This window comes from Gigantopelta aegis, chromosome 4 (genome assembly GCF_016097555.1).
Source record: "Gigantopelta aegis isolate Gae_Host chromosome 4, Gae_host_genome, whole genome shotgun sequence".
NCBI lineage: Eukaryota > Metazoa > Mollusca > Gastropoda > Neomphalida > Peltospiridae > Gigantopelta > Gigantopelta aegis.
Genome location: NC_054702.1, coordinates 37,413,655 through 37,437,460, shown reverse-complemented (window position 1 = coordinate 37,437,460; position 23,806 = coordinate 37,413,655). Strand labels below are relative to the sequence as shown.

Sequence of the window (23,806 nt, the reverse complement as noted above, 5' to 3'; positions counted from 1 at the left end):
GCATCCATCATTATTTTCCTATATATTCACTCCCAGAGTTGATTCAAAAGATCTCATCCTCTAGCTAAAACATACACACCCCATGACTAAAAAAACAAAAAAACAACTCAAACTCTTCACTGCTTTAGTTACTTTTATTTTGTTCAGGCAAGCCTGGCGAAAAATCTTTCAATTCATTTTCTGTTTACAGGCAAACCCCTGTCTTTCCATCGAGGTCTGTACACAATTATAACCTTGATCACCATACGCGTATGTTAGGTCCAAGTATTATCAAATCTTTCTGAAATTATTCAACAAAGAGAAGCAATACTTCCAAAACATTTTTTGTCACACACTACATACCTCGGCCCTCTACTTGTTTTCTACGAGTAAAACAAATAAACATTGGTATTCTGGAATATCAGTTAATTTTGATTTTGTGAAAAACCAACATAAATAGAACACAAAAACATTTAACATAATACAAGTAGTTTTTTTTATAACAAGGATGTTTGTTTGAAAAAAAAACAAAAAAACCCAGAGGAAAATACATCACAGAAAATGCATCTGAACATATCATAATAGAGGGGTAAAAAAAAGAACTTAATAAATAATAACTTGACTTCCCTATCCACATTATTTAACAACAATAACTGTAAATAACATGGGTTAATATCATAAGGTAGTACTAAAATGTTTCTGCACGACAACATAATAATACTTAATGCAATATGTTTACATTAAATATGCCCATCTTCATCATTTACAAGCTACAATACTCTGTTAATGTAAACTGGTTTGTTTTCGGTTTTCAATTTAATAGTGAATTGGAAACTGCTATCACAATTTGTTTTTCAAGTATGTCTGTATTACAATCACAGAAAAGATTATTGCACACAGTAATGTAATTGTTACACCACTCCTTTTATCTCTTCAACATTATGATTCACCTGTATTTGTAACTGTTGTACAAATATTCCTATGTACATAGTTTTAATGCAATTTCCTTAAATATGATACTACAAGACTCATTTTGTTTTCTCAGTAGAAAGATTTGGGAGAACTATATGACTGTTTTTAAAGTTTATTTTGTTAACACCACCACTAAAGCACATTGATTTGTTAATCATCGGCTATCGATGTCAAACATATCCTAATTTTGACATATATGACTGTTTTTAACTAAACTGTACCAAAAGGTTGTTTCAAAGAAAATAAAAACCAGTCTTTTCCATAGTTTATTATTTTACTATATATATATATTTTTTTTAAATTGAAAATAATGATTTTTGATTCTCTTATTTGTGTCAAGGAAGTTACTGTTCTTAGCAAGAACCTAAAAATCTGAAGCAGAAAATGAGATTACACATGACAACATTCTTTCCATCAAACCATTTTTAAATTTGTTGTCTTAAAAGCACTCCATTAACAATACAAATTTGTTCCACTGTTCTCCCAAAAGGTTGAACTGTGGCCAATTTTTAAGATGGTGATTTTATCTATTCCAAAGAGTAATATTTGCAAATGGATGTGTGGTATTCCCTAAGCAGATTACCAAGATATGTAAATGACTCTCTTGCAAGTACCAAAATGTCCTTTTAAGGTCGCAGACCCTAGTTTCAACCCATAAAAATGAACACTAAGGTTGTGACGTTAAAATACCCTTAAAGAACTAGAACTCGTCTCTATAACCCTTACGTCTCAGAGGCATGTGCATTTTTTTAAATATGAAAACTGCAATTCATGTTATTACAAACATCAAATTGACCAGAAAAACTGTTTAATATTTTTTTAATATTAAATGTGTTTTACTCTTACAACACATTTAAGATTCTGACAATGACTTGCTAGTTAAGAAGAAAAAAACCAAACCACCAAGTCAACCCCCTTTAACAGTGATATTCTTTAAAGACTACTTACAGGCAACATTTCAATTTTGGAGTGGATTACAAAAGATATAATCAAGCAAACAACACACAAAATAATCAGTATTTAGAAGAAAAAAAATACCATAGTGATAACCACATGAATGTTTAAATGTTTGTGCTAAGCACAGATAACAAAAACAAAGCATTCATGTAGCATTTAAGCATGCCTTATAGTACATTAAATTATTAATTTTTTTTAAATGCAAGTTTGACCAAGTATAAAAATCCTTGGATATACAAGATGCATTCTTAAAAAGAAAGATTATCAATGCTGCATCCTGTTGAAAAGTGCAAACAAAGCATTATGATTACATAAAGGTGTCAGATAACATCCAAAATTGTAAAAACTGAAGAAAAAAACAAGAAGAGTAAAATACTGACACCATAAAAATCCAGTGTTCAATACATAAATATAACTGAAAGTGCAAATTTAGAAGGAAAAAAAAAAGAAAAAAGAATAAAGATAGAGAGAAAATTGCACATGAAAAAAACCCATTGTAAAATTTTTTAGACATGATTTTTTTCCCAGTCAGTCCCACAAGCAAATTAATAGTACTGTCAAACAGAACTCCATTTTCACATTAAGACAATCACTAGACATGTAACAAACGACAAGCGTATACGTGAACTGCATGAATCAATTCACAAAAGAAAATCAATGCTGCCAAACAGTTATTGTCTGTAGATGTCTTATTTAATTCATTCATCAGTCTTGACAAATTGTTTGTCGCATTAAGATTCAGTTTTTGGAATTGATACATGCTGCCAAGGCCACTGAACATTTTTTGAAAGACTTTTTTTTGGTATTTTTTTTTTTTTTTTTTTTTTTTTTTGTTGTTTGAGATTTTTATTTTTTATTTTGTACTTTTTGTAAATTTTTAGTGAGATTTTTGTTGTTGTTGTATATTATTTTGGTCTTATTTGAGTTAGTATTTGTTCCAATGTCATACTGTCAAAACTAACATCCAGTAAGTTATTGGAGGTCGACTCTTTTGCTCTTTCTAAAAGCTTATCAAGTTTGTTTCTTTTTTTGGATAAAATTATGAGCCTTCTTAATAAAATGGCCAACAATGTTTTACCCATTTTATTTTGAGACAACATGGATGGCATTTTTATCTTCCAAAATACAAGATTTTAGTTTAACTCTGAAAGATGAATCAATATTCCATTGGTTGGTAGGAATTTTAGTTTTTGTTTAGACTGGAGGGTTCCAAAGAGTTCTTGGTTGTGTGAATCCTTGAGTGTTGTCGGGTCCCTTTGGTTGTCGTTTGACAATAAGGCGTGGACCCGCATCATCCGATACACTCTTCAAGCGACTGATGAGACGTTCAGGTCTTTGAGTATCCCTGAAATAAAGAAACAGAAGAAAATAAAAATAAATAAAAAAAGCCAGGGTAGTTTTAATCATGAATTAAAAAAAAAAAAAAAAAATCCAAAACTGATTAATGAGTCTTTAATTTACTGCTTTAGTAACACATTTTGCACCTTTTATGGACTAAAAGTACATACTGTATATCATAAAATTAATGCAAGCAAGATATTAATTATCGGCACAGTAATTAGTTGACACATTATATTTTTAACCTGGAAAAAAAGAATCAACCAAACATGTGTATCTATTAGAATGTAAGTGCTATTTTATGTCATTAAAAAGTAATCATGTAATGAACAGGATAACAAAAACGTAAATTCTGGACAAGTGAAACAAACAGCACTTTAATTGTTGTTGTTGTTGTTGATATTAGGTAGATGTACTATGTTAGCTCTAAACCTTGCCATTTCTGTGGTGCTCTGCATAAGAGGTACAGGAAATTACTACCGACTAACACAAATGGCTAGCTTCCATTGGTTTGACTTTCAAAACAAATACCAACTGCTATTGTTTAATTGATGTGAGCTAAAACTAAAGTAAATTCTGTGGGAAAAAAACCCTCATCCTTTTTTGTTTTGTAGTGTGATCTTTAAAAGTTGCATTTGCCAGAAGCATTAATAATACACATTTTAAGGTGTACCTGTCCTAAAACAATAATATGACGCATTATTTTAATGATTTATAGTATTAAATACATTTCTTGTTTAGAATATCAGTCTGTACCAGGATTTTACTTGCCAGTAATTTTGTATATACTCGGAAGTAAAATGAACTCTTAAGTTACTACAAACATGATGACAAACACATTGGGCTGAATTTGTGAAGCCTGTTTTTCTTAAACATAAACAAGCTTTATAAATCGGCTTGTTGTATTAACAGATATTCTAATCAAGAAAACTATATTTAACCAGCAATTTTAGTGGTTAAAAGGCACTACATTTCATTCAATCACATTTCTAGACTGGTTGTACGAACACGTGCATGTGACCGAATCTTCATGAAAGAGAATCAACGTACGTGATTTTCCTAACACTGCAAGCAGAGTACTTTCCGTTTCTCTGGTTCTGGACAACAACAAACTCGACCTCGTTCCCAGGTTGAATGTTTACACCGTCATGTACCTCTGTCATGTGGAAAAAGAGCTTCTTGCCTTCCAATGCTTCATAGTTTATGAAGCCAAACTGAAGATTTTAAAAAAAATAAAAAAAATAAAAATAATACAAATATTCTTGTTTTATTATATTGCAACTATTCATATTGGTATATTTTCACTGAAAAAACCCAGACAACCCTCCAAAAAAACACAACACACACACAACACACAGACAGACATTAACAAATGTTTCATAAAATAAACAAAATAAGTCCAAAGCAAGTGACTACTAAGGTAAAGTGTGGAAATGTAAGCAGCGAGTCATAGTATTTAAGCAGATGAAAAAACCCTTGCTGATAATTGCTGGTAGCTGGTTAAAATCAACATTGGAGCTCTGTAACAACCGCTGGTCTGAATAATGAGACAAGAATGCATTTCTATGTCACAACCATTATCAATATGATTTAGCAGTAAGGGGGTCTTAACCATTCTTAATATGATTTAGCAGTAAGGGGGTCTTCACCATTCTTAATATAATTCAGCAGTAAGGGGGGGGGGGTCTTTATTATTTTCAGACAATGCCCATTTTCTTACAGACAAGCTGTCACACACAATGGTCTTCAATATGCAAGTTACTGAGCTTTACATGCAAGGTATTTTTTTCTAATACAGCTGTCTGTCAATTTGCTTGGATATATATGTGTGTTTTATTCACAGTGGTGTATTACCTTTTCTGCACATAGTATAATACCCTGCTGTTAAGTTTGATGTTTAGGACCACACATGCAATCTGTGCTTGGAATGTTCCATTGTTGGCTGCTTTGATAAAATCAGTGCGGGTCGTTTTATTCAGTTAGTTGGACCCGTTAGCTGCAGGCTTTGCACATGATGATAAACGATGTGGTAACGTGGTACTAAGATGTAGGAATTTGTGTGGACAGCTGGGAGAAGTACTGTTTTTGTAAATTATTTTATTTTGGCAGAATAAGTATATTATAAAATGTACAAATTAAAATTGCACCACACAATGTAGATTTGTATTGGTAGATAGGGACATTGTTATATATTTCGGGAATAGTTGAATAGTATGTATTTGAACGGGGATCGATCCTATTCTACGAGGAAGACCAATCTTACAACCCACTACATCCCAGACAATGTTCTATTACTGAGCTACATTCCACTCCTCTTAAAACAAGTGAGTAACAACAAATTTACTACACAAAACTAAAACCAGTGTGGTCAGTATTCTCCATCTGGGACTGAGAATATAGATGGATATCATTTTTATTACCTGGTATCTGAAAGTGAGGTCAAATACATGGAAATTTTATGAGTTTTTTGAAAATGATATCTTATGAATAAGAGAGTGGCATATTATTTATCACCCACCTCCAAAGAATGTCATGTTTGTTAAAAAAAAAGGTAAGCATTTTGGATTGAAGTGGAATGATATCAGAAACCTCTGCTCTACTGTTTAACTCAGCGTCGTCCCTTTGCAAAATAGTTTGTTGTACTAATGGAAAACAGACAATACAGATCTCAACTAAATTTTATTAGTCTATTTAGTCAACATTTTCCCGCTTTTATCTGCAGCAGGTAACAGTGTGCATGTGTGTGTTAACATATCCAAACAAGAAAATTTAATGTCTGTAAATAAACATTTACCGAACCTTCTCCCACTTTGGAGAAGGCAAGATAGTATATTTGTAGACACTCATGGTGCATACAATGTTATGACACTGCTATATGATGACCAAGTATGTAATAAAACTTTAAAAAATCATGCAAATAATTACCACCGACACAAACTCACCTGTCCTTTTATAGAATCGACTCTCGCTCGAACATACTTTCTGATGGCAGCAATGTTTACTGCTCTCAGCTGCCCTGTTGCCTTAACAACAGCCACATGGAATTTCACAGCATCCCCTTTTTGCAGGAAATCCCTTTTGTCAGCCAAGCTGGTGATTCCATACTGATAACGTTCAGCATTCTCATCCTCTGTAAATACACACGGCAAATACCATTTGTTATTACCTATGCTGTTCAGAGTATCTTGATATGTAGCAAAGAGATACATCCCACACTGCATTTTCACTACTTCACACCTCGGAACTGAGCATGTATGTCATTGGTGTCCATTCTGTGTAGGCGCAGGATGTAGCCCAGCGGTAAAACGCTTGCCTGATATGCAGTTGGTCTAGGATTGACCCCCCCCCCCCCCTCCTTCCGTAAGCACATTAGGCTATTTCTCGTTCCAGCCGTTGATCCACAATGGTGTAACAAAGGCTTTGGTATGTACTATCATGTCTTGTGGGATGCTGCATATAAAATATCCCTTGCTGTTAATCACAAAGAGTAGACCACTGTGTGGTCCTTAACCATGTAACTGTAATTAACAAGAGTACCAGTGAGGTGTAAGATATGCCATCAAAAGTAGGTTATGGTGATCTAGTTATGGTGTGCAACATCAAGTTGTACTTACATGCAAGGTTTGATGATCCTATATGAATTAATATGGGAGATATGGCCCTCACAAGGATTTTCCTTAATGTGCAAAAAGTAGGTCGCGATTACCTAGTTATGGTATGCGATACACCGCCATCTATAGTTGTACTTGCATGCAAAGTTTGATGATTCTATATGAATTAATAAGAAAGAATATTAAATTAATTCGCTTTAAATAAAGTGTACAGGATTAATACATTTTGATTTGTCATTCGCAAAAATTAATTAGATTTGAATTTTTTTTTTTACAAATTTTGTTTTTACTAAACGCAGTATATACAAAATGTTGATACAAATAGAAGCTTGTTTAATATTTTATATAAATACCAACCATCACAAATAATTTCTACAAGTCCACTGTACTCTTCTTGATCTGGGTTCACAATTCTCATGGGACGCACAACACGACCCTGAAGTACCCCTTTCTCCCTGACTATTTCCTGAAGTTTAAAAATAATAAACAAAACAATAGTACCATATAAACTTTTTTAAATACTTTTAAAATTACATAAATAAAACTACTCAACTTGTAATATTTGTTTTTCTTCTATTAAACAGGGTGGATTATATACATGTACCAATATATTTTTATTTATATTCTTAATATTGGACAAACATGTTGTAAATACAAATTGAACAAAAAGTTAAAATTTGTTTTGTTTAACAATGCCACAAGAATACATTGATTTATTAATCATCGACTATTGGATGTCAAACATTTGGTAATTTTTAACTTGGAAGTCCAAGAGGAAACCTGAAGTGGCAAGGGATCTTTTATATGTACTTTTCCCACAGAGATGACAGCACATACCACAGACTTTGATATACGAGTCGTGGGACACTGGTTGGGACAGGAACAAATTGAACATTACATTACAAAATTAATAATCATCATATATATATATATATAATATATATTTTTTTTTTTTAGCTCTAAAGGAATAATTTTAAAATGTAAATTAAAAAGATTAGAAACCTATAAAAATCAGAAACACCTAAATTGATTAAACATAACTCATACAATCAATGAATCACACAGATTTTACTCATGCTATGAAAATGAATGCAAGGCAAACCTCTGGGATGATTGTTCCTCTAGGTAACTTTTTAATATTTTCAGCACTAAGTTTAGAACTCTTCCTAGCTAAGATGTATTCAACTTCATCCCCAAGCTCCAAATCGTCAATATTACCCTCAAACGAACTGCAAAAACAAACACATCATCTTGAGATGACCACAACAAAACGCAAATAAACATACATATTTTAAAACAAATGCCTAATGTTTCAACCAATTTTGAAGCAATGCACACTAATATTTAAACTTTGTCGCCCAACTGTTCTTTTTTTTCCCTTTTTTTTTATTTCCCTGAAGATTACTTTAAGTCAAACTATTTTAATACAGATCATCACAAGAATCCAATTTAATTCAGTCTTAGCGTGCAATTTAAAAAAAAGAGAAAAAAAATATATCTGACACCCCAGCACATTTAATTGGTGGCCGTTTCAGATTTAACACATGCTATTTGCAAAACCTGGACCCATATTTTTAAAGCTATCTTAGCGCTACGAAAGGGTAAAACCATCGTAAGCTATGACGTCAAAACAGAACAACCCATGGTGATGTCATAGCCTACAATGGTTTTACAATTTCGTAGCGCTAAGTGAGTTTGTAGAATATGTGCCCAGATCTCAAGAATGAGAGAAAACATCAGATGTCACAACATAGGCTACTCCAATGAGTGTTATGTCCAATGAGCAGCAAGAAATATTTTATGCACTTTCTCCACAGACAGGAGAGCACAAAAATCATAGTGTGTGATTGATCACCATTGTCATTTTTAGAATAAATCTGAAGTTATTTTTAAAGTACAGTTAGCAACATACGACTCTTCAATACTAACCTATAGTGGAAGAATACTTCCTTGTCGTGGTCTGCGTTCTCAATGAAGCCATAGTTTTCTTTCAGTGTCGCAATAAATCCTTGGCATTTTCCAGTAATATTCTTGAGGACAACCCTCACGTTTACTGCCTGTCGGTGGTTGTTTCGTTTCTGTTCTCCAATACTAAATTCAACCTTTTAAGAAAAATATGTAATATCATACATTATTACACATATGGTTAAAAATATCTTGGTACATATCAAAGTGATACCTCCCACCAGAACTCAAACTGGTACCTCCCACCAGAACTCAAACTGGTACCTCCCACTAGAACTCCAAGTGGGATGTAACACTTCGATGTCATCGATTGGCGCACTACAACCTTACAGGAAAGTCAACCAAATGAGTTGAGCGATATATAATTAAGATCTATTATGGGTAATAAATAGGATATAAAACTTGCTACCATTTCATATCATGTTTATGTCCCTCGTTAAATAATTTTTATTGTCACTCGCTGAAGTTTGTATCAATTGAAAATTATTTCCCTCGGAAACATTATACGAAATGGAAGATACAAATCCATTAAATATATCATAATTTAGGGTAAATGTTTAATTGGTGTATCCAAGCATCAATTAATAGTACTGTTATAGAATGACGTTTCAGGTTTATTAAGATTTAATTATTTTTTTTCTTGGCTGTAGAAATACAAAAGGAAAAGGATTTTTTTTTTTAAATCTGGATTCTCTGTACAACAATGTGGACTTATGTACATGTGGATAGCAAGCTATATAACTTACCTTGTCACCATATCTTGGCATGTTTTTCAAATCCAATAAGTGCTCCATTGTATAAGATATGGACTGAATTGCTCCTTCAAAGTCGAATATAATATTACCAGAATCTCCATCTTTGGTTTTAGCTGAAAATAGACAGACCATGAATTAATACGTCCTATATGTCTAATTCAGCTTATCTATCAAAAAACATATACATACTTCCAACTTTTATTTGTTTAGCTCCATAAATTTATTTTGTAAACCCACCAGGTACAGGCCTGTAAGAACTGAGGCAGGTTACGCAAAATTAGATTTGTGTGAGCAACGCATGAATAAAATTATTGTTTTCACAATTTTCAGAAGCAAGCACACATAAATAAATAAAAATTTAATCCGGGACTTTTATCCTTCTACAATATAACTGTATTTGAAAAAGAACCAGTATCGAAAATATACCAATCATGTGACAGTTCATGAATGAAGAAAAGACAGTCTTGCTTACATTTTGATTGGTGCGGTGATGGTTCCCGGTCAATAGTTCCGATGTATTTCTCTGGGCGAATCGTTAGGAAAGACACAGCTCCTTTTGGAAGAACTTTGATTCTTGCTGCAATTTGCCTGGAGGGTGTTGCAGGATCCTGAAAGCAGAAGACAGTTTATCACACTAGGTATAGTTTTCAAACACTGCTGATTATCGCATTTTGATTTATTAAAAAGATTAATACTGAACAATATTGGACAAAATAGTAAAATGATATATATGTTATAAATGATTTTATGTAATTAAAATTTTTTGCTTGCTTAATAAATAGCCTGTTTCAGAGCAGTCTAAAACATAAACAAAGAAATGCTTTCAAACACAATGTGCCGAATTTATACAGCCTGTCTTTACGCAGCCTGACTACATACATTTATACTGCTTAATAACCTGTGAAAACCCTGCCTTCTTAAATATTGGCGACCATCTTGTATTTACGTGACCTATTTATCAAATCTGAATTTTGGTGGCACCATTGTCTTCCTAGGCTCTTAAAACCATGAGGTAGATGCAGAATTTTGTGTTCTTTATCAAGTTATAAGCAAGCTATGGCCATTTCTTTGATTTGACCACCATCTTAGTTTTTTCAAATTCCTCAAGGGTGCCTGAGTGGCACCAGGTGGATTATTAATCTAAACCCCCTGCAGAGTCAAAATCTGCAGAGAACAATTATGCACTAAATTTTGCACACTTCGACCCCAAATTGGAATCGGGCAACTGAACAATACAAAATATTAAAAAATTACTTAACAATGTCTAATTTTGTTTTAAAAGGATGGCTATAATTGACACATTGCTTTAAAAAGACATTTCTATTTTTGTCACATACATCTATCAACATGGGCATTTGGTACCATACCTGCATAACTAAGAATTCAAATTCATCTTGTACTTTGGTTTGGTGTTCTGGGTCAAGAAGTTCATTGAAGTGGAAGAACATTCTGGCATCTCGATCAGCACACTGTATGAAGCCATACCCATCTTTTAAACTCACCACCACACCCTGTTGTAAATAACAGCAGTAATTACAATATTAATCCAGTCTAAACTTAGTTAAACGATATTATTATTATTGGACATAAAGCACATTGCATCAGAATCAAACTTCAGTTAGAACCCTTGATTTACATACATAAAACATCCACAGTATGCTAAACTATGCTTAACCCATATTAACAGATATTTATTGTTTATTTGTTCTTAAAAGCATGAATAGCAAATAGTAAACATCACCTCTTAACAGGGTAGGTCCAGGAATTCTTTTAAGGGAAAAAGGTCACATGGACCAAAAGCCACAAAAATTAGGCATTTGAATATATATATATATATATATTCACCCCCTGGATTCACCATCATGACAATCTTAGTGTCCAGCAATGTCAAATACTTTTCCAAAACTATAATCTAAACATCTATAGTAAATAATATATATATATATATTTTCTTAAAAATAACAAACTAAAACAAAAGACATTTACCGTTTCACGTGGCTCTCCAGTTTTTTCAAATGTTTCATCCAACAGGACAATTTTGGTGGCTCGTTGTAACTTGTCCCGGCGATCGGTAGCAATACTAAATTCGACAAAGTCCCCTTGCTGTAAAGTGTAGTCCCCTTTCTGGTCTTTGTCTCCATATGGAATATCCACAGTTCTGTAAAAAAGATGAAATATATTTTAGTATTAATAGTATGTCAAATGTCTTGTAATATCATTTCTTCACTATAAAGACTTTAAAAGTGATATGAAAACTCAATAAACCAGTTAAGACGTATTAAAGTTTGTTTTGTTTTAACAACACCACTAGGGTACACTGAATTTGACCATTCTGACATGTAGTTATCAAAGTAAACCCACTACATTTTTTCATAAGTAGCAAGGGATCGTTTATGTGCACTTTCCCACAGACAGGAAAGCACATACCACAACATTCGACCAGCTGTGGTTCACTGGTTGGAACAAGAAAACCCCCAATCAGTTGAATGAATCCATCGAGATGGATCGATCTTGCAGTTAGATGTATTAAGACAGACTTAAACTGTGATATGACAAATGAGAACTAACTTTAGATGGGTGAGGAATCCAGAAGGGTAGCAGGGTGTGCACTTTACGGTCGCCCGATTGCCCAGGGCGAGTCAAAATAGCGTCGGGCAAGTCAAAACCATATCACGTGTTGCCCGCCTGGTGACCAAAAATTTCTGCATATTGTATTATGATCAAAATGCAAATAACTAATGTTTGTAAGAGATCGGAAAGATATTTTTTATTTTTTGTTTTCAACTGGTTTCCTATTAGTATCTGTGCAAACAAACCCATATTGGACATAATAGCGACCACTTCCCCAGTCTATTGGACCACTCTAAAACTATTCGGAATGCCTCGGCCTATTTTGATTATGTATTCGGAAAACCTCGGCCATGTAAATGTATTCGTAGGTTCAATCGTAATACCCAGGCCATGTCGTGTTTACATTCCATTTAATTACAATCAGAACAACTCGTCACATTACGCTATGCTTCGCAGAAAGATTTAGTTTACGAGCCTGAGGTTTTCCGAAGTTACATTGTGTTGAACATTTTCGTTTCTTATGGAATGTACCAAGTTTACTATATCGAACACCCAATCATCACTGTGAACGATGTCAACAACAGCTATCATTGCCTGTGCACGTGTGAGTGTTGTGGGAACTTCAAATTAACTGAACTCTTGACAGGTTACTCATGATCTTGTTGTGATTGACCTGTCAACAAACGAGTTGTTGTTTGTTCAATCTTTTTGCACATGCCTATATCCATATGGTCATAAAAGCACCGTATTCATTCCAAGACTGAGCCTTGGTAAAACATTCCAGATGTTTGACTGTGTGGGTCCTGTGACAACATAATAATTATAATTTATTTACAACAGTTTGTAATAAAACTAAAACAAGTTCTGTTTCCATTTTTTGTGTTATTATTGTTTGTATGATATGATTAACATGTTTTTAAAGTGCAATTTAAGTAAGTTTAAAAAAAAAAAATGAAATTCGGTTGTGGGCCATTCAAAAGTTGTATGGGCGAGTCAAAAGTGTTGCTGTCAGTGGCTCGACTGGCCAGTCAAAACAAAAATCCCAAGTGTATACCCTGGGGTAGTAGCCTGGCACTACAAAACAATATACCAAGCGGGCTGACAAAAAATGAGGGTTCAAAATCACACAAAAAACCCCACAATAATCTGAAAACTCACCCCTTTGGTGTTTCATATATGATTCTTCCTCCCAGGGGGTCACTGTATCTCTTGTTCATATTACTCTGGAGTGTCTTCAGCACTTTTCCTTTGATTCTATCCAAAGATATGTCTTCAAAGATAACCGTTCCCTCTGCTAGTCTTTTGATGTCCACTGCTACCTCTTTACCCTGAAATAAAATAAAATAAAAGCTTTTTCACAATCTAGTTATTACTGTCATTTTAACATAACCAGAACACACTACAGTAATGCTGTTACACTAGAATCATTGGGATTATTATCTACTGAGATAATCAAGCTAATATCATATCACGGTAAAACATCAGCTACCAACAAAACCCTCTATGCAGAGAGTTATTATTATTATAAATGTACATGGTCACAATACAATCAGGTTTTTTTGGTAGAAATGCAAGGGGACATTTGCATCACCAGAAAAAAATGAAAAAAAGAGTCTCAGTTAAATAGTTAAATGTGATTTCAATGAAATTATCTAATTTTTTTTATAAAGTTAAAAGTTTGTTTTGTTTAATGACACCACTATAGCACACATCATTGGTTACTGGGTGTCAAACATTTGATAATTCTGACTCATAATCAGAGAAAACCTGCTACATTTTTCCATTAGCAGCTAGGGATCTTTTATATGAATTTTCTTTATATGCACTTTCCCACTGACAGGAAAGTACATACCATGGCGTTTGACCAGTTGTGGTGCACTGGTCGTAATGAGAAAAAACCTGAATCAGTTAAATGGATCCACCAAGCTGGTTCTATCCTGTGAGCCAAGCACCTAAGACGAGCACTCAACTGACTGAGATAAATCCTGCCCCAAACATAGTTAACAGTAAAACAATGTTTAAAAATTATCCTATAATATTTCGGTCAGTATATTAAGGGGAAATCTTCTTAATGATCAATAAGCTTGTATACAGTGAAACCTGTTTAAACCGGACCCTGAACAAACCTGAAACCTTTCAAAACCGTTCAAATTTTATGGTCCCCAATTTTTTTTAAATTCTAAAATGCGTCCCTAAACCTGTAAACCCAGGATCCTTTCTAATTCGGATAGATATTAGGTCCCCAGCATGACCTGGTTTAGACAGGTTTCACAGTACAAGATTTACTTACATTTCTGTTTTGAACAGAAAATTCACAGTCATCCCCCAGGAGCAGTTCATTGATGTTGTCTTTAAATTCGCTGTAATGAAAGAATATTTCTTTCACGATGTCTGACCGCTCAATGAAGCCAAACGTTTCCTTTAAGGAACAGACAACACCTTCGTAGCGCTTCTGAGGTGGTGGCTGAAGAGGTCGCAGTTTTCGTGCCCTTATGTTTCCATTCCTACAAAAATAAAAAATAAAAAAAAAAAAATAAAAATTTACTGAGGAAAAATATTCAAGAATTTCGCCAGATTAAAGCACAAACATTTTCTAAGAGATTTTAATTATTTTTCTCAAATACAGACAAACATGAATAAATTTGTTAGCAACATTTAAGTGTAACTGTAATTTAAAAAGGATCATAACACTGTCAGAGATGGTCTCAGAGGAACATTTGAAATGAAAACTTAAAACAGACATCTTGTTCCATCCAGTACACCACGACTTGGCTGTGGTATGTGCTATCCTATCTGGAAAAATGTAGTGGATTTTCTCTATAAGACTATGTTTGAAATCCAATAGCAGATGATTAATTAATCAATGTGTTCTAGTGGTGTCATTAAACAAAACAAACATTAACTTTTCAACAATTAGGTGTAAAATGTGGTCAAAAATGCAAAAGGTGTTTTATATGAACATTCTCACTACAATATTTGATATCTGATATATTCCCCTTGATTCAATGACTTGAGACTAGATCGATCAAATTAAACACTGCATTTACAATATACTACTAAACATTCATAACAGCATGACAATTCCTGATTTAAACACATAAATTATGCATAAAAATGCAATTTTAAACTCCCATTATATCCTCCTAATGTATGTACCTGAATACCCAGAGAACATCCATGAGATCATAAGACTAAATAGTTTAGTTTAATGACACTACTACAGCACATCGGCTATTGGATTAACACTAAGACACTTTAAAATTGTAAGATGTGGACCAGTAAATACTGTTAATAACAGTCCTTTGTCCAAGAATAGGGACGAGACGTAGCCCAGTGGTAAAGAGCTCGCTTGATGTGTGGTTGGTCTAGAATTGATCCTCATTGGTGGGTCCATTGGGCTATTCCTCTTTCAAACCAGTGGTATATCAAAGGCTGTGGTATGTGCTATCCTGTCTGTGGGATAGTGCACATAAAAGATCCCTTGCTACTAATGGAAAAATGTAGCAGTTTTCCTCTATATATGTCTGTGTGTCAGAATTACCAAATGTTTGACATCCAATAACCTATGATTAATAAAACAATGTGATCTAGTGGTGTTGTTAATCAAAACAAAATCTTAATTTAAACTTTGTCTAAGAATGGATGAGAAACACTAGACTGAAAATGTCACAGTTACCGTTTGTCTGTTGCAATATAAAAGCTGACTTGATCTCCTGGCTGCAGTTTGGTGGTGGTGTCTGAAATATCATCCATGCTATATGGCAGAAAGAAGCATTCGCCGTTGTGTTCATATGTCACTCTGCCAAACCCGTCTTGTGAGTTCAGAGGATAACCCTACAAATAAATTGGGGGAAAAAATACCAGAAAACTAAAAATTAATTGGTTAAAGGATCTATATCATAGTTACAATTTGTAATAAGCATAAACAAACTACTTGATAAATAACTTGGCAATACTGAAATTGTAATATACCTATATGACATGTAGTTTGTACCTTGCACTTTATTTACCAGCAAAAATAGTTTCACATGGCTCTGGAAAAGGTGTTTCTTAGCAACCCCCAATATTGCAGAAAGTTATCATTTAAAAAAAATTATATTCTATGCAGTATATAGCAATTGTACACTAAATAAAAGTTTATTGGGAATACTTAAATAAACACATTATGAATTATATGTTCATTATTATAGAGATTATAGTGTCATACTTGGGATATTAGTACAAAGAAGGGCTGGGTGATTTTTAACCCATGACTAATTAATTTTTAGAAAATTCTAGAAGTCCTGCTTTTATAAATATTGGCAATTCTTAAAATTTTGGAAGTGGAATATAATTATGACAGAATAAATAATATTGTCTAACATACATTTTTTGATTTTGTTGAAGGTTTTGCTTCTTGAACCACACTTCCCACAAATGTTTCTTCACTGAGTATTTCTGATGTCACCATAGACGAATCAACTCGAATAACAGATACAGCAATTGGCTTTCCAGTCCGTCGATCATAGGACATTTGGAATTCCATTGCATCTGCAAAACAATTAAACATTCTGGGAGTACTGCAAAAGCAATATATGTCCCCTACAGGGCCCCACAAATCTCTTAAGTTCAAGGGCAATAGCTGCCAAACATCAATAAATTATTATAATTGTAGTTTTTTTTACAGAGTTATGGCACTTGAATAAATTCCCAAAGTCAAATTTGATCTGGCCACCAGCCTCGGTGGTGTCATGGTTAAGCCATCGGACATGAGGCTGGTAGGTACAGAGTTCGCAGCCCGGAACCGGCTCCCAACCAAAACAAGTTTTAATGACTCAACTGGTAGGTGTAAGAACACTACACCCTCTTCTCTCTCACTAACCATTAACCACTAAGGTGTGTGACCAGGACAACGTGCTTGAACCTTAATTAGATATAAGTGCAAAAATAAGTTGAAATGAAAATGAAATGATCTGGCCATAACTGTCAAAAATGGGTAAATTCCCATGGAAGTAAAACTTGATCTGTAACTCTACATAATAAATAAGTACACAAAATTTTAGCTCAATATCTTGAGCCACTGGAATTATTTTTTGAAAAACTATACGTGGAACATATAGAACCTATGGTCCCCTCCAGTTGGACGGTAGGGGACTAAAAGATCCACATAATTAATTAATTAATAAGTACATCAAATGTTAAGAGCACGCATCATTTAAATATTTGTCATTTCTATTAAAAGTAACTTAATAGAAAACACAGTCTACCAAAAACAAAAAACCAGAAAGAATAAATAAATAAATAAATAATAACAACATGAAATCTCAAACAAAACTGAAAAATCTTCAGGCTTAAACAAATTCAGTAAACATTTGATACTGTTTTAAGTGTTATTTTTTAGTTAGTTTTACCTCCAATTTTGATATCATCCAGGTTACCACCATATTCACTAAAGTGGAAAAACAGCCTAGCATTTCTATCACAGCACTGAATAAATCCATAGGAATGCTGAAATAACAATGGTTAGTTTATGTGTAATTTAAAACAGCTGCTAAAAAAAAAAAAAAAAAAAAAGAAATACATTATTTTCAGGGTTCCAGGTTTGGCATATTATTTTTTTCAAAATAGCAGGTAAAAAAAAAAAAAGTCTTCTGCAAAGAAAAGATAGGGCCCGTTGGAAATCATTGGATGTGACGAGGGTTTAGGACGGTTTGTAAAAAAGTGAATATTTCTAAAATGTTTTTTTTTTTTTTTTAGAGCAATATGGAATTAAAATAGCAGATATGATAATCATACATATATCCTTCACTTGAACAATAATCTGCGATATTCAGGTAGTTTTTAGCAGGAGAATGTCTATTTCACCCACTAAAACCAATAACCTAGCAACGTAATTAATAACAAAATAAAAGTAAAGTTTGTTTTATTTAACGACGCAACTAGAGCACATTGATTTTTTATCTTATCATCGGCTATCGAACGTCAAACATATGGTCATTCTGACACTATTTTTTTTAGAGGAAACCCGCTGTCGCTACATAGGCTACTCTTTTACGATAGTCAGCAAGGGATCTTTTATTTGCGCTTTCCACAGGCAGGATAGCACAAACCATGGCCTTTGTTGAACCAGTTATGGAATACTGGTCGGTGCAAGTGGTTTACACCTACCCATTGAGCCTTGCGGAGCACTCACTCAGGGTTTGGAGTCGGTATCTGGATTAAAAATCCCATCCCTTGACTGGGATCCGAACCCAGTACCTACCAGCCTGTAGACTGATGGCCTAACCAGGACGCCACCGAGGCCAGTCTAATAACAAAATAATATTTGTTATCAATACCCAGGGAAAAGTATGACAGGAAACATTACTGCATTTGAGTAATGAAATAAATATTTATGTGTTCTTTAGAGATCAGCAATTGTCATCAAACGACACTGAAGAATGTCATGCGGGAAAAAAGAAGTGCATGTATGCTAGGGCCTTTACGAGTCCAATAGTTTGAATAGTATTCACGGGTCAAACTCGACCCAGACCCGAGTATCCAACACATACACTATATGATGATGAGACTAAGCAATAAAGCAAAATACCATTATGCTTATTAATTTCAGCGATGAACATAGATTCCAAATCATGCCATTGTATAATTAACTATTGCATTCCACTCATTCGACTTTTATTTTCCCTCCATGTCTCATAGCTCTATAATGTAACCAAAGCAAAAATATGGCAAAATGACATCAAAAAATGTAATATTACAATAAGAATGTTCTTCCTTAAACAGGTACTTGAGTCTTGTGTACATACTCGAGTCTTGCTAGATTCGACCTGTACCCAAATACTCATGGTGACCCTCATGTATGCTCTATTCTAAATGGGTACATTATAAAAATACACGACCATAACAAATAAATCACTGTACCTGAAGTTTATCAATTATTCCAGTTTCTCTCACATTGTTGCTGCCAGCTGGTTGAATATAGTTTGTGTTAGAGCCCTGATGGAAAGACAAGATGGCAGGATCCTGGCTTGGCGGCTGGAATTTCTGAATTAAAAAAAAAAGAGATCATTATGTTACATTAAGGCATGTGAATCATTTGATTAACCAAAAGAATCAATTTAAAAAGGGAAAAACATCTATGTCAGATTTGGATATTACAAGCACGTATACCAGAATCTGCAGGGTTTCTGCCAGAAAGAAATTTTTGGGTATGGTGCAATGGAATTGAATGCAGCCACAGTCAACAAGGGCTATGGGGGCCTCCCGCAAAAAGAAAATGGGTTACATTCAGGGTTAGGATTAAGAAAATAATACAGTAATGATAAGAATAATTAATTTTGTCAAAAGGTTAACATAAAAAAAAAAAATCAGTTTGGGTATGGCACCATACCCATTTTATCCTCTGGCAGAAACCCATTCTACTTAAAATTTGTTGCATAATTAAAGTGTGATGGGAGATTGAAGGCAATGTTGAAGTGATCAATGAGACTAGTAAATTTATGTAGACTTGTAGAAATGAAGTAACAGAAAGTAAATTACTTAATAAAAAATAAATATATATATATATATAAAATTGGCTCTAAAACTGCATGCTATATTAGTTGTTTTGGGGTGTTTTTGTGTTTTTTTTAGACAATATCATAATAACAATAACAGTGGAAGAAAAAAGAATGTTGAGTTATAGTGTAAAAATATGAAGCACAAAAATGTAAACATATTAGTCAGGTACAGACCTCTGAAAATTGCAAGAATGATAATTTAGTTTGTGCCTCACTTGTGCAAAGCAATAATTACTCCTTACAATTACACAGACAATTTTCTTTAAAAAAAAATTATTTTATTTTAACGACACCACTTGATTTATTAATCATCGGCTATTGGATGTCAAACATTTTGTAATTTTGACATATAGTCTCAGAGAGGAAACATGCAACATTTTTCCTTAAGTAGCAAGAAATCTTTTATATATTCATGACAGGATAGCACATGACACAGCCTTTGATATAGCAGTCGTGTTGCACTGGCTGGATTGAGAAACAGCCCAATGGGACAATCGATGAGCATCGATCCTAGACCGACTGCACATCAAGCTAACGCTTTACTACGTCCCGCCCTAACACAGACAAAGGCAAGCACATAAAACACAGATATTCTCAAATTATGGACCGTGCATATAAATTCATGTACTTACCTTCCACTGAGGACTATTCATCTTTTTAACAGACATTGGACTTGTTGAGTTGTTCTTGCTTTGATATGCAGTGGTATTGTTGTCCAAGCTGTACACTCCAATAGTACCTCAGATGTGCAGTGTGTGCTAGCTCTTTACGTATTGGGCACCAAGAGATTTAGAAATCGGAAGAGATATGTTTGTTGTTCTTTGGTATAGGTTCCTTTGATAAATTTTGCTTTATTTACCTAAAGGGAGTGCTGAAAAAAATGAAAAAAGAGAACAGAGTAATGGGCCGTTACTGGAATGATTTAGATATATAATCAGGATCAAAATTTATGTATTTTTCTTAATTGTTTTGAAATAGTTAAGTGCTGCAATCTCACGAGACCCCAGAATAAAACAAAATTACTGTTATTATATATCATAATAAATCACGGGAGAAAAAACCCCAAAGATGAATTGATTATTGTTTATGAACCAAACATAAATGAAAACAAAGTATGAACTTTTAGTGTTATTACCGTATTTGACCGGAAATTAGCCATGTCTTTGAATAAGCCCCACTCCGTTTTGATAGCATTTAAGAAATTAGGCCCTCATTCGTAAATAAGCCCACCCCCAACTTCGTCACCTTATAAATAACACGAAATTTCAAGTTTGCTCAAAGTTCATTTAAAAGGTCATACCTCCTGCAGATAATTAAACACAAATGTCACACAATATTTTACCACCAGTGAGATTTAGCAGTCTAACAGTAACAGTGTGTAACATTGTTTTCAATTTCATGCATGCAGTATTTCTTTGAAGTACACAAGCCCAAGTCTGAACTAAAACCAATGTCTATTTTTACCACCACACTGGGTCCGCAGTTAATGCTAATTAAGCAAATATCTTATTCTGATTGGCTAAGAACAATGACCTAGATTAACAATTCTTTGTAGTGTTAGCTGGCTGCCTGTCACCTGTGTCAGAAACGTGTGTATACGCTAATGAGTTTGTTGTTAATTGCTGTTGTTTTAAGTCTTCTCAGCATTAAATTTTGGATGTAAATAAACAGCACTGGTAAGTAATTGTAACAAAGAAGGTGTGTTTCTGATAATTAGATACTGGTGAAAAAACTTTTTTTAATTAATAAACTATTATTTATTAATAACAAATGGAACACTAATTAATAGATGTGCTACTGAACGTTTTTTGTTTTCTTCCTAGTTGATTTAATTATTATAATTTATTTTACTTATTATTATTAAAAAAAATTTCAACAAAACTGGCCCCTTGTCTGGGAATAAGCCCACCCCATTCTAAGCTCACAATGAGTTGTCTTGGCCCCCTGGGCTTATTTCCGGTCAAATAGGGTATAAGCAAATATGATTCAAATTTAATTATAAGTATTGTCTATTACCTTCTTTTATGTTCATCTGGGTATGACAAAAAAATCATCCGCAAACTTATGTGAGGACGGCTTCATAGATTCACACAATTTGCAGATTGTGTTTTTTTCATGTTGAAAATGATGCACTGTGCATGTGTGAAAATTTAATTTTTTCAAATGCATGCACCTGAAAGCAGTTAGGAACCCTGTTTACTGGATGGTGTTACATTTTTGTTTACTAGAATAGATTTGTTTTACATTCATGTTGTTGATTTTTACCTTAGGCCAAGAGAATGAAAGTTATAGATTTGCGTCCGAACAATTTTAAAAACACATGAGGCTTTTGGAACTTGAATTTGTGTGATGATCATTAAGTGCCTTTTTTGTGCAAATAATGAATTTTTTTGTCAATAATGAACATTTTCAGCGGTACCTTCAGTGTTCTCGCTGCTCCATTTAAGCGGGGCGGCCCGCCCTGCTATTCCATTCTGCCGCCTTCCTTTCACGTTCTCCGCCCTCCTTTTATTTTTGTGCGCCCCCCTTTATTTTCCAGCACCTATCTCCGCTATTTCCAAATGCACATTTTTTTCACACAAAAAACACTGGACATCAAACGAAACAAGCCGCATTGTGTACGATACATTTACGACAGTTACTGTAACGTAATTTACCAGTATTTTTAACAGCCTCTATTTTGTCCCATATCTGTATCCACTTGTATGTTTAATAGACACAATAAAAGTGATATATTTTATTTCAGCAATGAAAACATTTTTATTTTTTTACGAATTCGGGAATCTCCGATTGAAAAAAAAAATCCTCACTTATTTGGCACCAAATTTGTCACGTGATCAGAACGGTCATTCTATCTTTTGTTTCCACTAACTATCGTCTGATATTTTGTCCTCAGTTGCAGATATAATTCGTTGTAACTGATTTTTACTTTCTGTCATTTCTGTCATTCTGTTTATTCAGCAGTTCTTTATAAAATAAAATATTCTTTATAAAATATTGTAAACTTTTCATTTTGGGGAGATATGAATGCTTATAAAAACAACGGAAGTGGTAGTGTTTATCATTAAAATCATTTATCTTGAGTGCCAAATAATATATACACCGCCTTTACAAAAAACTAAACTAGTTTATTCATTCGATGAAGATGGAAATAACAAAAAATGTATCCGACATTAGGGGATCCACTTTACAAACATCTTTATTGTTTTTCGTATATCTTGAAATCTTTATTAAAAATAATATTAAAACTTTGATCGATTCAGCAAACCGGAACTGCCCGTGAATGTCAGACTGATATCATCTTCGGTTCAATTAAAAAACGAGACTGCTTGTATTTCGTATTTATAAACCTTTTTGTAGGCAAAATAAGGAATATGTCTTTTCACAAAGTCTACCAACACACATCGTTTATTGTTTTTTTTAAAGGGCATGATGCCGAGCGGCTGCCCTCCTATAGTTTTCACCCAGCGAGAACACTGACCTTTCACGGCATGCGGGCGGTGGACGCAAATCTATAACTTTCATTCTCATGGCCTTAACCGATTGGAATATATTTTATTTCAAGTAATGCAACTACAAAATTTAGAATATTATTTCTGTAAATATGATATTTGTGTTTTTCCTGTTAGCTGAATGCAGTTTGGGATATCAATGGTTGATCTTTTGCATGTTTATTATTTAATATTTTCTACAGTATAGAAGAGGATTCTCAGCATTATATGTTCAAAATATAAACTTGAAAGCGTTGATGCATACTCAAAGAACAAAGATATAATAGTTTCAGCTATCACATTATTTTCTAAACAGATGCGTAATAAAATAAAGAAAACACAAAAGAGCACTAATTTTTATGATTAAATTGTTGATGTTGGCAAATTTCCAGTTTTAAAAAGCACAAAAACACATTTGCGAAACAGATTAATTAAAGTTAGTAGCCTACCAATTAATGTGTTTCAAAATTATTACAAAGGTAAACTTATCAAATCGGGCTTTTTTCCAACCCAAAATATACTTCAAGTAATAAACAATTGGCAAATACGCACCCCAATGCAGCACATCACTGCAACAAAGCCGCCATCTTGGAATACCACTTACTTACATTCTCAAAATAAATATACAA

General features: G+C 33.6%; 1 protein-coding gene across 1 annotated transcript; it reads right to left on the bottom strand.

Annotated features, from left to right (window-relative positions):
- Positions 1 to 120: 120 nt before the first annotated feature.
- On the bottom strand, positions 121 to 23,789 carry LOC121370497 (cold shock domain-containing protein E1-like). The gene is made up of 18 exons (XM_041495771.1): positions 23,730 to 23,789; positions 20,319 to 20,557; positions 19,049 to 19,171; positions 17,539 to 17,635; positions 16,515 to 16,678; positions 15,825 to 15,982; positions 14,439 to 14,652; positions 13,307 to 13,476; positions 11,564 to 11,735; positions 10,945 to 11,088; positions 10,050 to 10,185; positions 9,569 to 9,690; positions 8,787 to 8,959; positions 7,960 to 8,086; positions 7,215 to 7,323; positions 6,189 to 6,376; positions 4,297 to 4,460; positions 121 to 3,253 (listed from the first exon to the last, which is right to left on the bottom strand). The coding sequence occupies exons 2-18, from the start codon at positions 20,352 to 20,354 to the stop codon at positions 3,103 to 3,105; spliced, it is 2,448 nt and encodes an 815-aa protein (XP_041351705.1). The 5' UTR covers positions 20,355 to 20,557; positions 23,730 to 23,789; the 3' UTR covers positions 121 to 3,102.
- Between the last annotated feature and the right edge of the window lie 17 nt (positions 23,790 to 23,806).

Excerpts from the sequence above, each read along its gene's own strand:
- LOC121370497 (XM_041495771.1), bottom strand. The coding sequence starts at position 20,354 with ATGTCTGTTAAAAAGATGAATAGTCCTCAGTGGAAG. Across the intron at positions 8,087-8,786 it reads GAAGTATTCTTCCACTATAG|TTCGTTTGAGGGTAATATTG; the intron begins GTTAGTATTGAA and ends TTGTTTTTGCAG. Across the intron at positions 3,254-4,296 it reads TGCAGTGTTAGGAAAATCAC|GGATACTCAAAGACCTGAAC; the intron begins GTACGTTGATTC and ends TCTTTATTTCAG.